The sequence below is a fragment of the Capricornis sumatraensis genome, chromosome 5 (assembly GCF_032405125.1).
Source record: "Capricornis sumatraensis isolate serow.1 chromosome 5, serow.2, whole genome shotgun sequence".
Classification (NCBI taxonomy): Eukaryota; Metazoa; Chordata; class Mammalia; order Artiodactyla; family Bovidae; genus Capricornis; species Capricornis sumatraensis.
This window is the reverse complement of record NC_091073.1, coordinates 123607916-123622855: the sequence shown is the minus strand read 5'-3', so window position 1 is coordinate 123622855 and position 14940 is coordinate 123607916. Positions and strand designations below refer to the sequence as shown.

Sequence of the window (14940 nt, the reverse complement as noted above, 5' to 3'; positions counted from 1 at the left end):
TTGCTCCCTGGTCACTGAAAGTGGATATGGTTGTTAGTAGCACAGCCTAACCCACCACCTGCACAACACACAGACACACACAGGCACACAGGCACACACTTGGCTACATACACATACACACTTAGGAACACACAGACACACACAGACACACAGACACACACACAGACAAATAGACACACAGGCACACACACTTAGATACATACACGCTTAGGAACACACAGACACGCACACATAGACACGCAGACACGCACACATAGACACACAGACACACACAGGCACACACTTGGCTACATACACATACACACTTAGGAACACACAGACACACATACAGACACACAGACAAAGAGACACACAGGCACACAAACAGACACACAGACAGACACACAGCACACACACTTAGATACATACACACTTAGGAACACACAGACACGCACACAGACACAAATAGACACACAGACACACACACAGACACACAGACACATACATGCGAGACGCTCACATGGAGGAAGCTCAGCTTTGACTGCGGTTTCCAGGCACAACCAGAGCTGGCATCATCGTGAGACCCAGGGATGCGCCAGGCCTCGCCCTCTCACCTGGACGATGGGTCAGATCCCTCCTCTTCAGGTTGCTGTCCGAGAAGACACCAGGCCGGGGGGGCGGGGGCTGGGCCCTCGAGCCCAGCAAGATCCTGCCTGGGCACCCAGGGAGCTCCCTCAGTTGGGTCTGAGCTGTGCAGACTCTGGTCCCAGGGAGCTCGGAGAAGAGGGCGGCGGTGATAACAGGCTCCAGAGCCCTGACCCTCGGGGCTCCGGGGCTGGCGCAGGTCTCCCACAGGAGACCCAGGCAGGCGGGCACTCCTCTCTGCACACAGGCTGCAGGCCGCCTTCCGGCCGTAGAGCGAGGCCAGCCCTGCTGTCAGCTCCCGGCGCGCAGAGGCAGCTGGTTCTCTGTTGCTCGCTGTGTCCACGGCCTCCCCGCACACTCCGCCGCCCTCCCCGCCTGGCTGGGGGCGCCGCAGGCTCACTTCTGCCCGCCCTTTCCCGCAGGTGTCACGACTTTTACCACACTACATGCGTTTGTAAGGAAACATGAAAATCCAGCTGTTCCTGCAAAGCCACGTCTCTGCAAACACAAACACCAGGGGAAGGACGGGACAAATAAGGCAGTCATCAGACGCACACTCGCCCTCGGCCTCTGCTGGGGGGCCGGGCTAGCCTCCTCCAACCTCTGGGGCACTTCCAGCAGTGAACGCGAGAACAGCACAGGTGAAACCCAGCGTTCACCTGTGTGAGCGCCAAGCGCACCTAGCAGCCGCGAGGACACCGGGGCCACCGTCCGCAGGCCGCGGCTCTCGGTCGCCACCCGCTGCCGGGCACCCGCAGAGCGCGCTGTGAGCCGTGTGCGGCCGCCTCGGGAGCCTGCCCACTCCTTTGCCCACAGACGGCGCCTGCAGTTGTCTGAGTCCGACAGGGGCTGAGTACTGTGTTTTACATGATTTTAAAATGCATTTTCATTAAAGAAAAAGGAAACAGGACATTTTTTTTCCCCGAGTAAGTTCATGACCTGCGTCACTGCCTTTCACCGCAGGCAGCCATTGGTTGTCCTAAACTCACCCCCAGTGACAGCAGAGTCTGGTCACAGGGCTGCCCTTCCTGATGCTGGAGAGGTGCCCTCTGCGAGGTCAGCGGTGGGGACACGGGTTCTGCACTAACTCGACGTCACCTGAGTCTACCACATGTTTCCAAGCTCATTTGTTCAGCGGACACTGTTTTCCAGTGCTGACTGTGGCCGAGGCCCCATGCAGAAAACCCACAAGAACAAGGTCCCTTACTCCAGGCAGCTTCCCGGGATTGCTGCCTGCCTTTTGTGGTCACACTGGGGTGCCAGGAGGGCCCGGGGTCATCTCCCTGTCAGCTGACTAGCATGCCGATGCCCTGCGGACCCCTGTGGTCCCCGCTTCCGGGAGGTGGGTGAACACGACCTTCTCACTCCGTGTGCCTGCTCCTCGGCACCGGGTGGGGAGCGGAGGGGAGGCCACTGACAGAGACAGGCCCAGGGCAGGGGGCGGCAGGCCCCGGGCTCACCAGTCTCCCCTCCCCGCCCGGGAAGCCTCTCTGCCGCTGAGGTTCTCCCTGCACTTAGTAAGTGCTGGCCGACTCCCCACTCCGGCTTGCCTCTGCCCCCAGTGGCGGGGCGGCTGCTGAGAAAGGAAGTCGGGGTCGCTCACCAGGTCCCCCTGTGTGCCAGCACCAGGCTTGGGTGCAGACAGGGCCCCGCCGTGGGCGGTGTGAGTGGCGGGTCAGGCCCTCGTCGCCTGGCCTGGCGCCTGAGTGCCCACACGGCCCTGCCGCCCCCGTGCCTGCCGTGAGCTCCGCGGGTGGAGCCAGCGCTGTGGCCGCGGACCGCCTGACACCTCCCTCTCCTTCGCAGGAGCTCGAAGCAGAGCATCCCGGACGAGCGGAGCCTCAGCCTGGAGGACGGCATGCTGGCCGAGGCCCTGCAGCGCTACCTGCCCTACCTGGAGGCCCTGTCCCAGGCTGCCACCGCCGACGCGCTCCCGGGGCCGGAGCTGGACAGGCCACCTGCCCAGGTGAGCCTCGCAGCCCTCAGGTCGGGGTGGTGACCCTCGTGGCCCTGCAGTCGGGGTGGTGACCCCTGCAGCCCCGGGGTCGGGGCGTTTCGTTGTCCAGGTGCACACAGGGGACATTTCCCATGCCTGCAGCCCCTCTGGGCTCTCCCCCTGTGTCCGGGGCGAGTGGGGGCCAGGGTGGAAGGACAGGGCACCTCTCCACCCCCTGGAGGGCCTGTGTGCACCCGCGTACTCCTACGGCCCCCAACAGCTGTGGGCCCTCCTGTTGGGGGTGCCCAGCAACTGAGTGCACTCCAACGGACGTGGGCACTCCTCCTTCGGGGCGTCCTGTGTGCCAGCTGTCAGGCCCTCGGGTGGGAGTTCCTTCTGCAGCGGGGCCAGTCTGCTCTGGAGCCCTCCGGGACTCGAAGCCCATGGAAAAGAACAGTTTACAGACGCAACGAGCAGTCTCGTAACCTTCTGGATGGGAAAGAAGGTGTGCTTTCATGACAGCGCTTACAGCGGCGCTGCCAGCTTTCGACTTGCCTGGGGCAGCATGGCCTAGAGGTGGCGTCCGGGGCCCTCACGCATCCCGAGGAGGGACTCTGGGGGCAGCACCCAGGTCCGCGTGCTCGGGAGGGCGGCGCCGCCTGCAGAACTCGGCCTTGAGTCTGACCCCAGAGGCCGCCCGGAAGGCGGATGAACACCTCGAGCTTTGGTCCGGTCACTCGCCCAGCCCCGCCCCAGGCCGCGCCCAGGGCCCCGGAGGCAGGTTGGGCCAGTCCGCAGCGCTGTGTCCCTCTGGCCAGCTCGGCGCTGCGTGTTGGTGGCAAACACGCCCCTTTCCGCAGCCTCACGGGGCGGCAGCTTTTCCCTGTTCGTAGCTCCCGGAGAAGGGGCGCTGACTCGGTTCCCTGGGTTCCGCAGCCCGAGCGGCTCTCGTCAGCCCGGTTCTCAGACCCCTCCCGGCTTCGGGCTCTGGGGCCATGCAGGGCGGCCGTGTGGGGCGCGGGGCGCCGAGCGCAGGGCCGGGAGGGGAGTCGCACAAAGAGGGAGGGTCTCATCCCCACTCCAGCCCGAGGCCCCCTGCTCCGGGGAGCCGCCTGAGCGGGGAGGGGCGGAGGGCGGGTTGAAAGCTCCCGCCTGCGAGCTCCTCTGCGCAGGCCGCACCCCTACTGGCCCGGCCGCATGGACACTGTATTTCAGCGGATGTGGCAGCCCACTCCAGCATTCTTGCCTGGAGCATCCCGTGCACAGCGGAGCCTGGAGGGCTGCTGTCCATAGGGCCGCACAGAGTCGGACACGACTGAAGCGACTTAGCATGCATGCAGGGCTGCTGAAGCGAGCACCACACTGTGTATCTTAATGTTAAACTCGGGTTTTCCACCTTGCACTTTCTGTGAAGCAGACACCGAGCTGGGTACCGTGGGGCTGCATCGACGCCAAGACCCTGTCCTGGGGGCCGACGGCGGGCAGCGCACGAGGTGCCCGAGGTTCCGACGCTGCGGCTCCTCCGCTGGCGCTGTGCCGCTTCGGGAGGCCACGCCTCTTCTCTGTCCTCCCGGATCCTGCCGTGACGTTGGGCAGTGATGGTCGGGACGTCAGTGGGAGGATGAAGCTCTCAGCCCAGGGCTCAGTTCAGTGCAGTTTCTGCAAATAGTCATCCCTGTTTTAGAGACTAAACGGAAACCAGGTCAAGTCTGAAAGCCATCTGCTGGATGCTCAGAGGCGTGCTTGGCTCCACGAGAGACTCACAGGGGCGCGGCCTGCTCACGAAGAAAATCTGATCTGTGCCCCAGCCCGCCCAGCACCCAGGGGCGAGGCCGCTGCCCGGCACACCGCAGGCCGGGATGGACTCCGTCTCCTCTCACAGCAGGAAGCCAGCCTCGCTCCTCGCCCTCTTGATGCTGGGGATTTGAGAACGTAAAACAGAAATCGTCTGGGGCTCCCTCCAGGGGCCTGGCGAGTCTTTACCAGCCCGACCTCGGCTCCGGCCGTGGGCGTCCCGACTCGGTCGTGGGGACCCCGGGGCGGGTGCCTGGGCGGCGGGCACGAGCCGTCAGTAACGAGCGACCCGCGTGGAGTGCGCGCGATGAGGAGGCGGGGACGCAGCGCAGCGACAGGCGCGGGAGAAGTCTGCGCGGAAGGCGTTCCGGTCAAGTCTCCCCGCGAAGCAGCTGGACGGGCCTTCCTGCTGAGGTGTTGGTGGCGCCGAAGGAAGCCTTGAGCCCAGGTCCCGGCGGGCGCGGCGGCCCGTGGAGGTCAGTCCCGAGCCCGTCGGCCCGTTTCTCATTCAGTTTTGGGCGCTCTGTGGCGTGAGCTCTGGCCCCAGAACTGGAAACACACGTGGGCAGCGTTGCCCCCTGGACCCCGGCTGGCTGTCGGCGCCCAGGAGACCGGGGTTAGGGGTGACGGCGGCCAGGCGGGGCGTGGCAGGCGGGGCCTCGGTCCTCTGGGAGGGGCCGTGCCGGAGCCCAGGAACGCGCGCTCAGCTCTGCCCGCCTCTCGGGGACCAGGCTCTGACCCTGGGCTTTACCCAGAGCCTCAGCGCCCGCCCCAGCTCGGAGGGCCCAGCCCCGGGCCGGCTGTCCGGCACCCACCCCATCAAGGGGGAGCCGCCGCTCTCTGCTGGCACCGGTCGTTCCTCCCGGGGCTGCGCCCTGCGCCCTGGGCTGCCCGCGAGAGGACGCCCGTGCCCCAGGCCTCTCTCTGTCTCAGGACACACGGCCGCTGACACACCAAGGTCCTGTCCAGCCGCCTTCAGCAGCCGCCACCGGCCAGCAGGCCTGGCTTCCGCAGTCTTTGGAACGCCCAGCCAGGAATGGCGGCGCCCAGGCTCCTGCCTGGGCGGTGCTGGGTTCGGCTGATGCTCCCTGCAGTCCAGCGGGCCCTCCCCTCTCAGAAGCGCCCAGTTTGAACGACTCTCTGCGCTCATCTCACCACGCGGCTGTTTGAGCAGGATGGTCACAAGCATGGTTCAGAAAAGGAGCGCTCGGCGGCTTAGGCTCGGGTATTGCTATGCTGTGTTGACAGCGGCTTCTCCACACTGGCTTCTGGCTCGGGCGTTTTTAGTCTGTGTGAGATAGATGCTTCTTGATATGTAAGAAAGGTGCAAAAGCCTAGAAATTATCTTCTCTGTCCAGAGTTTAACTGAGGAGAAAGCCCTGGTCATGTCTCCGATGAGCTGACGTGGACTCTGGTGTGAGGAGCGTTGGTGCAGACCCGGCCAGGGCTTTGGGCGGTGCTGGCTGATCTCCGCAGCCCCGTCAGCTGATGACATATCTCAGCTGGAAGCGTAAGCTTTCTACGCTGATGATGCAGCCAGTGTCCAGTGGACTGCTCCATGCATCATCTTTCCTGTGTACACGTCAGCAAGCACACAGCTGTCACGACCGTCATCAGACATGCAGCTGTCACGACCGTCATCAGACATGCAGCTGTCACGACCGTCATCAGACATGTAACTGTCACGACAGTCATCAGACATGCAGCTGTCGTGATCGTCATCAGACATGTAACTGTCACGACCGTCATCAGACATGCAGCTGTCACGACCGTCATCAGACATGCAGCTGTCACGACCATCATCAGACATGCAGCTGTCACGACCGTCATCAGACATGTAACTGTCACGACAGTCATCAGACATGCAGCTGTCGTGATCGTCATCAGACATGTAACTGTCACGACCATCATCAGACATGCAGCTGTCACGACCGTCATCAGACATGCAGCTGTCACGACCGTCATCAGACATGCAGCTGTCACGACCGTCATCAGACATGCAGCTGTCACGACCGTCATCAGACATGCAGCTGTCACGACCGTCATCAGACATGCAGCTGTCACGACCGTCATCAGACATGCAGCTGTCACGACCGTCATCAGACATGCAGCTGTCACGACCGTCATCAGACATGCAGCTGTCGTGATCGTCCGAGAAGAGCCGTGAATTTACTGTGCTGAACTGTGTCGTTTAGTCCTAATGACTGGCTGACCTCGAGCCGGATGGGCATTTGGGGTCAGGGGCTTCCTAGAGGATGGGCGTTGGACAAACAACCAGAAGTCAGCAGTTGAAGATGTTTGGATTATCTCAAAGGGCAGAATGTCAAGAGGCCACCCTAGTCCACTCTGACAATAGGAACAAGCCAGGTGAGCTGCTAAACCATAGCCTTAAAGGAAAAAGCCCAGGGGGCTGAGAATACAAAGAGCCTGAAAGAACTAAATTCAGAAAGGGAGGGGATCCTTCTAGGGAAGAAGAGACCCAGAGACTTCCCTGCAGGCAGGGGCCATGGGGGGATGCAGGGAGAATGTGCTGAGGTTTTTAAGGAGCTGATTTTAGTGGAGACTAGCGTGAGGGTAGAGCCCAGAGTCAGGCTACACAGAGCACCGAGTGCCCGAGATGGGAGCTGGGAGAAGGGACAGACGCTGAGAGATGTCCTTCCAAGGGGCGCCAAGCCCTGCTGAGCACACCTCCCCCCTTGAAAGCTTTGGATGAGGCAGCATGGTGGAGAAAGATTGATGTGTAGGGTGCAGAAAGCCAGGGAAAGAAGTTTCTTGCACATGTCCTGTGGCGCTGTGAATCAGAGAGAGCTCCAGGTTCAGAAAGCTGGCGGCTGTCTGTAAAGCATGAGGCAGCACTCAGGGCTGGCTCCAGCTTGGACTTGAGCCCTGAGCCTGCCCTCAGCATTACTGTGGGGAGGAGTGACCGGATCTGACCGACTCGGCAACAAAGTCCTCATCCATTTCAGTGACAGATTCTGTGGACTCGGATGGAGAGAAGAAGGGTTAAATATGATTTGCTTTGGTCTCCATTGCTTATTCATGCAACAATCAAACGTACAATCCCAGTTATGTGTGACTGATCCAACATACAGCCAGAAGTCGGGAGATGCGTGGAGGAGCGACAGCACGTCACTCTGGTCGAGAGACTGAAGCGTTGGCAGGAGGAGAGCCAGATATGACCCGGGTGTTGGGATTACTAGAAAAGGTCATCTTAATAAGCAAGGTAAACATGTTAAAGGATTGAGTGGGAAAGGTGAAAAAACATGAATGAGCAAGTGGAAAATCACAGCAGGAGATGGAGACAGTGAAAAGAAGCAAATGGAAATGCCAGAAATTAAAGGAAGATCAGAGGTGAAGAACTCGCCTGAGGAGCTGAACGACAGACTAGCCGCAGCAGAGAGGAGCGTCAGTGAATCTCAAGTCGGGTCAGTAGACGTGGTCAGAAGTAAAAGAAAAAGCACAGAGAAAGCGTGCGAGGTGGAACAAGGCCCCAGGACACGGGGTGCCATGTCACGCAGGCCTGTATGTTCGGGACCCTGCATGGGAAAGAGGACGAGGAGGACACAGAAGAAATGGGGAAAGCAGTCGTGGCTGGTGTTTTCCCAAAAACTGATAAAGCTAATCAAAACATGACGCAGGAAACTGACTGAGCCTCAAGCAGCATAAATACAGAGAAAACAAAAGCCAGGCATATCATAAGCAACCGGGGGAAAGCCACAGATAGAGAGAAAACCTTAGCGGTATCTTCAGGTAAACAGATGCCTTACATCCGGGGGCTGTTGATAAGGACGATGTCTCGCGTCTCGTTAGCAGACCAGAAAACAGTGGAACCAACAGAAAGGGGACAAAACCCTGTCGACTTGAATCCTGCGCTGTTCTCAGCCGTAGGGGGAACGGGGAGAGCCTGTGTCTGGAAGCCTCATGCCTCAGACGTGCTGACAGACATTCTTCAGCTCAAAGAAAATTGACGCAGAGACACCAGTATCTGCTAAGGGGAAGAAAACAACCAGAAATAGGAAACTGGCGAGCAACCAGGAATGAGAAACCCGCATAATACATGTAAATTTCTGGACAAAAACAATTGTGTGTTTAAGGCAAAATAATTAACACGCGCCGTGAGGTTTTTAGCTTATGTGGAAGAAAAGTGCGTGACGGCAAGGACACATAGCCTCGGAGGAAAACTGCAGTCAGGTGGGAAGCACAGAGCTCGGGCCTGGAGTTGTTGTTCAGCTTTCACATGTTTATTCCTTTTAAGCCAAAACAAGGTCCCCGAGTTGCCTCCTTCAGACCCGCTGAGTGCAGTTCTGCATTTTCCAGCAGGCAGCCTGCTGGTTGGGCCTGCTTCCCTAGGGCTCTGCCCGAAGCCAGGCCTGGGGCCGCATCCCAGCTGGGACCCCCTTCCCAGAGAGCTTGTCTCCTAATCCAGGAAATGAGGGTAGTCATGTCTCTATGCGAGGGTGGCTGAGAGGGTCAGAAAGAAGGGAAATACGTCAAGTCAAAGCCTGGCCTGGCCCTGGCGCTCGGAAAATGCCACCCACGCTGCGACCGTCATCCTGAGTCCTCCGGGCAGACCCTGCAGGCGGCACGCCTGCGCCCACCTCGCGCTGACCTGGGCACACAGGAGGCAGCGGCTGCCTGCCTCGGAGCATCCCCTGGGCCCTCTGACCCCAGGCGTGAGGCTGTGGGTGCAGCTGAGGAGGACAGAGAGGGAGGAGGGTGTGCTGGAGCAGAGGTGAGGGAAGGCGGGGGCGGGGGGGACACCACACACGCTTCCTGTCATCTGTGGTCTTTGAGACCAGTTCCAAGCCACTTAATGTGACATCACGGGCAGACGTTCGGAAATGAACACCCAGGGTTCGCATTGCTGTAAGCCTGCGGAAATCGTCGCCCCTGTGGTTTGGAATTAAACACCTCTTCAACCTCAGGTTTAGTGAGCTCTAGAAGCTGATAGCATGCACAGCGGAGACAGCACAGGCACCGTGGTCAGAGAGGGGCCGGCGTGGGGCTCTAGACGGAGGAATGCCTGCCCTGGACACAGCGCCGCCGTGGTCAGAGAGGGGCCAGTGTGAGGCTCCCCCGGACAGAGGAACGCCTGCCCTGGACACAGCACCGCCGTGGTCAGAGAGGGGCCGGCGTGGGGCTCTGGACGGAAGAACACCTGCCCTGGACACAGCGCCACTGTGGTCAGAGAGGGGCCAGCATGGGGCTCTGGACAGAGGAACGCCTGCCCTGGACACAGCACCGCCGTGGTCAGAGAGGGGCCAGCGTGGGGCTCTGGACGGAGGAACACCTGCCCTGGACACAGCGCCACTGTGGTCAGAGAGGGGCCAGCGTGGGGCTCCCCCGGACGGAGGAACGCTGCCCTGGGGACAGCGCTGTCAGCAGGAATGACACCTGCCAGCTACCAGCGCGGGAAGTGGGCAGGGCACGTAGAGCCTGAAGTGTGGCGCCCTGATAGCCCCTCCACTGTGCTGAGAGAGACCAGGAGAAGCTGGCTAGCTTCGCCCTCTACGGCCTGAGCGCAAGAAGGCAGGGTGAGCGCCCCGTTAATGCTCTGGAAGCGGGGGCTTTGAGGCTCCCTCCAGCCCCCAGACCTTGCCGCCCCCGTGCACTGTGGGGCTGCCTCGCTGGGCAGCCTGTGGACAGCCCCACCGCTTCATGCTTCGTCACGCCTGCAGCAAGGGTGCCTTGATCAGCGTGCTTGTCAATGCTGCCTTCAGGCTGTGAGACAAACTGGAGGAAATGTTTGTTATATGGTCAAAAGATGGCCCAATTTGGGCTTCCTAATTTGTTTTGGATGCTTGGCACAAGAGAATATCTGACGAGCGTGAGTGACCAGTGTATACACAGAAATCCCCTTCACTCAGCGTCTGCTGGCTTGTGGCACCTGAGAGCCTGCAGGCTCTGGCAGGCTGAACTCGTAATTGAGTGATCTGGGACTGGGGCCGGCGGACTTCCATGGGAGGAAGGAGCCCGACTTTCGGCTCCAGGACCCCAGCCCCAGCACGGCTCGGGGCAAGGGGAGATGTCCAGGCAAGGAAGTGACGCGCACTGTGGCTCCAGGAAGCGGCCGTGGTTTCCCCAGCTCAGGATGACTACTGCCTTCTAAACTGCCTGTCACCAAACCTCTTTGATACTCTTTCCACTACCAAGTCTGTGACTTGACGCCATTTCAGTCGGCAAGCTGTTTGAAGACAGGCCCATGTTTGAGGCATCCTTCTCCCCCCACCCCCCTCCCCAAAATGTAGACCATGGTCCAGAGCTCAGCACAGAGCAGCGGTGGTGGCTGTGATGCTGGTGATGCTGGTGATGGCTGTGATGCTGCTGCTGCTGCTGCTGTGATGCTGCTCATGCTGTGATGCTGCTGATGCTGATGCTGTGATGCTGCTGCTGCTGGTGATGGCTGTGATGCTGCTGATGCTGTGTTGCTGCTGATGCTGATGGCTGTGATGCTGCTGATGCTGTGTTGCTGCTGATGCTGATGCTGTGATGCTGGTGATGGCTGTGATCCTGGTGATGCTGCTGATGCTGATGCTGTGATGCTGCTGCTGCTGCTGCTGCTGCTGATGCTGATGCTGATGCTGGCTGGAGCCTGGCCAGTTCTCATGCTTTTCAGTTGCTAATCTCCTGATTTGGGCAACTGTTGTCTTAACGATTACTCAGCATTATCTTAGGAAACCTGAGGTCATAGGTCTGTTGAATTGAAGTTTAAAATACCTTCAAAACAGGGCTTTGAGAACTGTCCCAGAATCTTACTGACTCAGAGGTGCGAGTGGACAGAGTCCACCAGATCGCTGCCCCAGGGCTTGTGCCTGGGTCCCTGAGTCTTATGGGAGGCACAGGTGTGAGATGGTAAAGAGAGCAACATCACTGGTGTGAGCGGGCCGGAGGCGAGCCACGAGGAAGCGGGAGCCCCTCCACATCTGTGCTGGGTGCCACGGCCACCCCCACTGGACTTCGAGTTAGATGACCCATTAGGGCAAAGGTCACTGAGAGCAGAAGTAGGGTCCAAGCCAGGGGCCAGCGCCCTCTGCTCGCTCGCTCGCTCAGTCAGGACATGAAGCCACAGACGGGGGGTTACCGTGAGGACTCTCTCTGCCCCTGACCCATGCTGGCCTGGGCACCTGGCGGTGGGGTGCACAGTCCCCCACGGGACCCGGCGTGACTTGGGAGAGCTGGCGTTTCTATTATTTCACAGTCTGCCTGCTAAAACCCTCTCTCCCTCTTCACCTTAACCTGGCTCAGAGCACACAGGACCCCACAGGCTGTTCATCGCGGTCGGTCCCAGAGCTCACTGGCCTGACGGTCACTCACCTGGAGGGCCCGCAGGGCCTCCACCCCCCTCCTCCACTGACCGTAACGGAAGGCCCTTCGAGCAGAAGCTGCCTTCGCACATAGAGAGCCAGTGCTTCTGGCAGGTTGATGAGCCTCTCAGAGGCCGTCCAGCCCCGCGCTGGGACCCCAGGCGTTCCTAGGCAGCCTTGCTCAGCGGGAGTTCAGCTGAACTTGAGATTGAGCCGTGTGCCCAGTTTGTGCAGAAGTGCGAGGGCCGTTTGCTGCGGAGACGTCTCCTCCCGTCCGTCTCCCCTGTGGATCTCTTCTTCCTCTAAAGGAAAAGCAGTGGGTTTCGGCCAGCACTTGGGTGGAATTAAACATTTCTATGACAACTGCGTTACATCCCTGGTGGCTCAGCTGGTAAAGAATCTGCCTGCAATGCGGGAGACCTGGGCTCGCTCCCTGAGTCGGGAAGAGCCCCTGGAGGAGGGCAACCCACTCCAGCATTCTTGCCTGGTGAATCCCCACGGACAGAGGAGCCTGGGGGGCTGCCGTCCATGGACTCGCAGAGTCGGACACGACTGAGTGACTAAGCACAGCACAGTTGCATCGTTTTAGAAATAAACGCAGTGTGACAGGTGATGGTCAATCTCCTGTAACAGAGGAAGACCAAGCATCAAAACGCCAAGCGATCGGCCCAGGTTCCTACGTGAGAAAGGGGAGCAGCGTGCAGAGCCCGGGTTCCGGATCCAGGCGCGCTGCCCCCAGATCTGTGCTGTGGGCTAAGCCCCAGGGTCACTGATAGAAACAGACAGCAGCCTTGGGAGTCTGAACCACCGTCGTAGGTTCAGTGGTGGCTAAACGTCTTAGCTAGGTCCCCAGGCACGCACCCCTGGCCCAATACTGTGCCCCAACGGAGGGGCACGTGGAGAACAGGAAGGCCGAGATTCTGAGAGCTTGCGGACCCCGCACCCAACCCGGAGTGCACGGTGAAGGCCGCGCCAAGTCAGACCCTAGTGGGAAATTACTGTTTGTCCATGAACTTTTGATGGCGCCGTGTCAGAGGCAGGACACTGAGACTTCTAAGGTTTTTACAGCTGCCCTCAAGGTGAGGAAACTGGGCCTTGTTCTGTGGGCAAATCAGAATGTGATGAGACCACATCCTCCTGGGAGAGTGTCCTGAGTGAGGAGGGAAGGCAGGGGAGGCCAGGGAAAGGCCTGGATCCACACTGTGTGTGTGAAACCAGGGGCCCCAGCAGCGTCGCCGGCTGGGCAGCACTGCCAAACGGATCAGATCCAAAGCGGGTTTCAGTGACCAGGGAAGAAGGGAGCTGCAGGGAAACAGAGACGTCAGACACAGGGTGCAGCCCTGGGGAGCCCCTCTGTGGAGCCACAGCAAACCCCAGGGCAGGGAGAGGCCTAGGCAGACCTTCCCGCCGACACACAGCACGGGAGAAGGGGTCGGCATCGCTCCGCGGCCTCCTCACCGCGCAGGCGGCCGAAGGCAGACAGGGGTCACTGCGGTAGAAGACGGCGACCGCGGACAGCAAGCCTGCCGGCGGGAACGCGGTCCACAGCTCCTGCATAGTCAGCGCAGGCCACCCAGCCGTCAGCCAGGAGGAGGAACCCACGTCCACACAGAGGCTTTCCAGGGCGGTTCACAGCAGTGTTCCTCACATCAGCCCCAAGGCGGAAAGGGACCCAAAGATTCCCCAACTGATGAATAAAAACACAAGCGCGTCCTCTGTCCTTAGAGCAGACTTCAGGGGTACAAGGGAGCAAGGCACCTACCGCTGCCTGCTGGCGCAGCTGGGGTGGGCATGGTCGGGGCGAGAAGTGAGGGGAAGCGACACTCGCTCAGTCGTATGGGACTCTGCGACCTCGCGGAGTACACAGCCCATGAAATTCTCCAGGCCAGAATACTGGAGTGGGTAGCCTTTGCCTTCTCCAGGGGATTTTCCTGGAACCCAGGTCTCCCGCATTGCAGGCAGACTCTTTACCAGCTGAGCCACCAGCGAAGCCCACTTCTTGCAAGAAGCAGACACCAAAGGCTGCGCGGGGCTGCCCTACAGGAAGCGTCTGAACACGCGGGAGAAGGACGCGGATGAGCCGCTGCCTGCGGGAAGGGAGCCGGAAGGGGTGCAGGTGTGCGGGCGGCAGACAGGTGGTGTCCGCGCCGCTCCGTGGCGGCACTGAGCGCACGGATGGGCCGAGGCTCCCGGCGCCCCGGCTGCGCTTCGGTAAAGCTGCTGTGTTAAGACTTCGGGAGGACCGCGGACGCGCCCGCCCATCGGTGGAGGCGAACCTGGGCGCGCTCCGGGGCCACTCCGGGGCTTGGCTGGCGATGGGCACTCACTCCCTGTTTGTCCCCCGCCCCTGCAGGGTGAGGACCCCCTGGCCGACAGCGTGCTAACCTTCGTGGCCCAGAAGTCCGCCCTGACCTACGCTCCCGCGGCGCGCGCCAACCTCGCAGGGGGCCGCCCCCTGCGCACGCTCCGCCGGCTCCAGCCTGACGAGCTCAGCCCCAAAGTGGCCGGCGGGGTGGACAGGCAGCGTCTGGTGGCTGCACTGGGCGCCTACGCGGCCCGGAAGGCCCCTGCGCCCGCCAGGGACGGTGACCCCACGCCCCGCGGCCTTGTGCGCGCGCCTTGGAGAGCGCCCCGGGTCCTGTCGGCGCCGGCGGCCCCCCAGAGATGGCCTTCGCCTGCGGACCCCAGAGACGCCCCGGTCACAGGCGATGGTAAGCACCCTGCGCCTTTTCGGAGGCTCCAGTCTTTCTCTGGCACCTGCCTAGGCTGGACCTCCGAGGGTCTCTTGCCCTTCCCGGGGCTCCCCCTTAGAGAGGGGTGGGGTGTGGGGAGGTGGCCAGGCTGGTCCTGTGGGGAGGAGTGTCAGACTCGGGGCTCAGTGTTTAGGTCTCCTGCCCCAGCAGCCTCACTGTTCCCTGGCCTTGTTGATAAGGATGCTGGGGGGAGGGTCACAGGCCCATCGGGCCCACGTTGTGTCTGCAGGGTTGACCATGAAGGGCGTCACTGTTTCCACGCCTCTCCTGGGCAAGCTCATGCTCAGCTGCTTGGTCTGTGGGTATCACAGGTCCCCAGGAGACCCCAGCCTAAAGTGAGTGCCGTCCCAGTTGCTGCAGGGAACTTGGGCCTGTGAAGTGACTGACCCCCAAGCCACACCCCAGCACCCTGGTGTGAGTCAGCCCCACAGCGGTCATCGCTGGGGGACCGATGACCGCTGGCCCAGCCTGGTCTCTACGACACCCAGGGCCCTCATCTCTTCTAGCAGCCTTTCCCTGAGACGGTAAA

The 14940-nt window shown here is 60.9% G+C and overlaps 1 protein-coding gene across 1 annotated transcript in view; it reads left to right on the top strand.

Moving 5' to 3' along the window:
• Positions 1 to 14940, top strand: part of PTPRN2 (protein tyrosine phosphatase receptor type N2) — a 472364-nt gene that overhangs the window by 59828 nt on the left and 397596 nt on the right. The window contains exons 4-5 of the mRNA XM_068972473.1: positions 2431 to 2590; positions 14012 to 14369. Coding sequence (XP_068828574.1) covers positions 2431 to 2590; positions 14012 to 14369 — 518 coding nt within the window. The remainder of the gene's footprint in view (positions 1 to 2430; positions 2591 to 14011; positions 14370 to 14940) is intronic.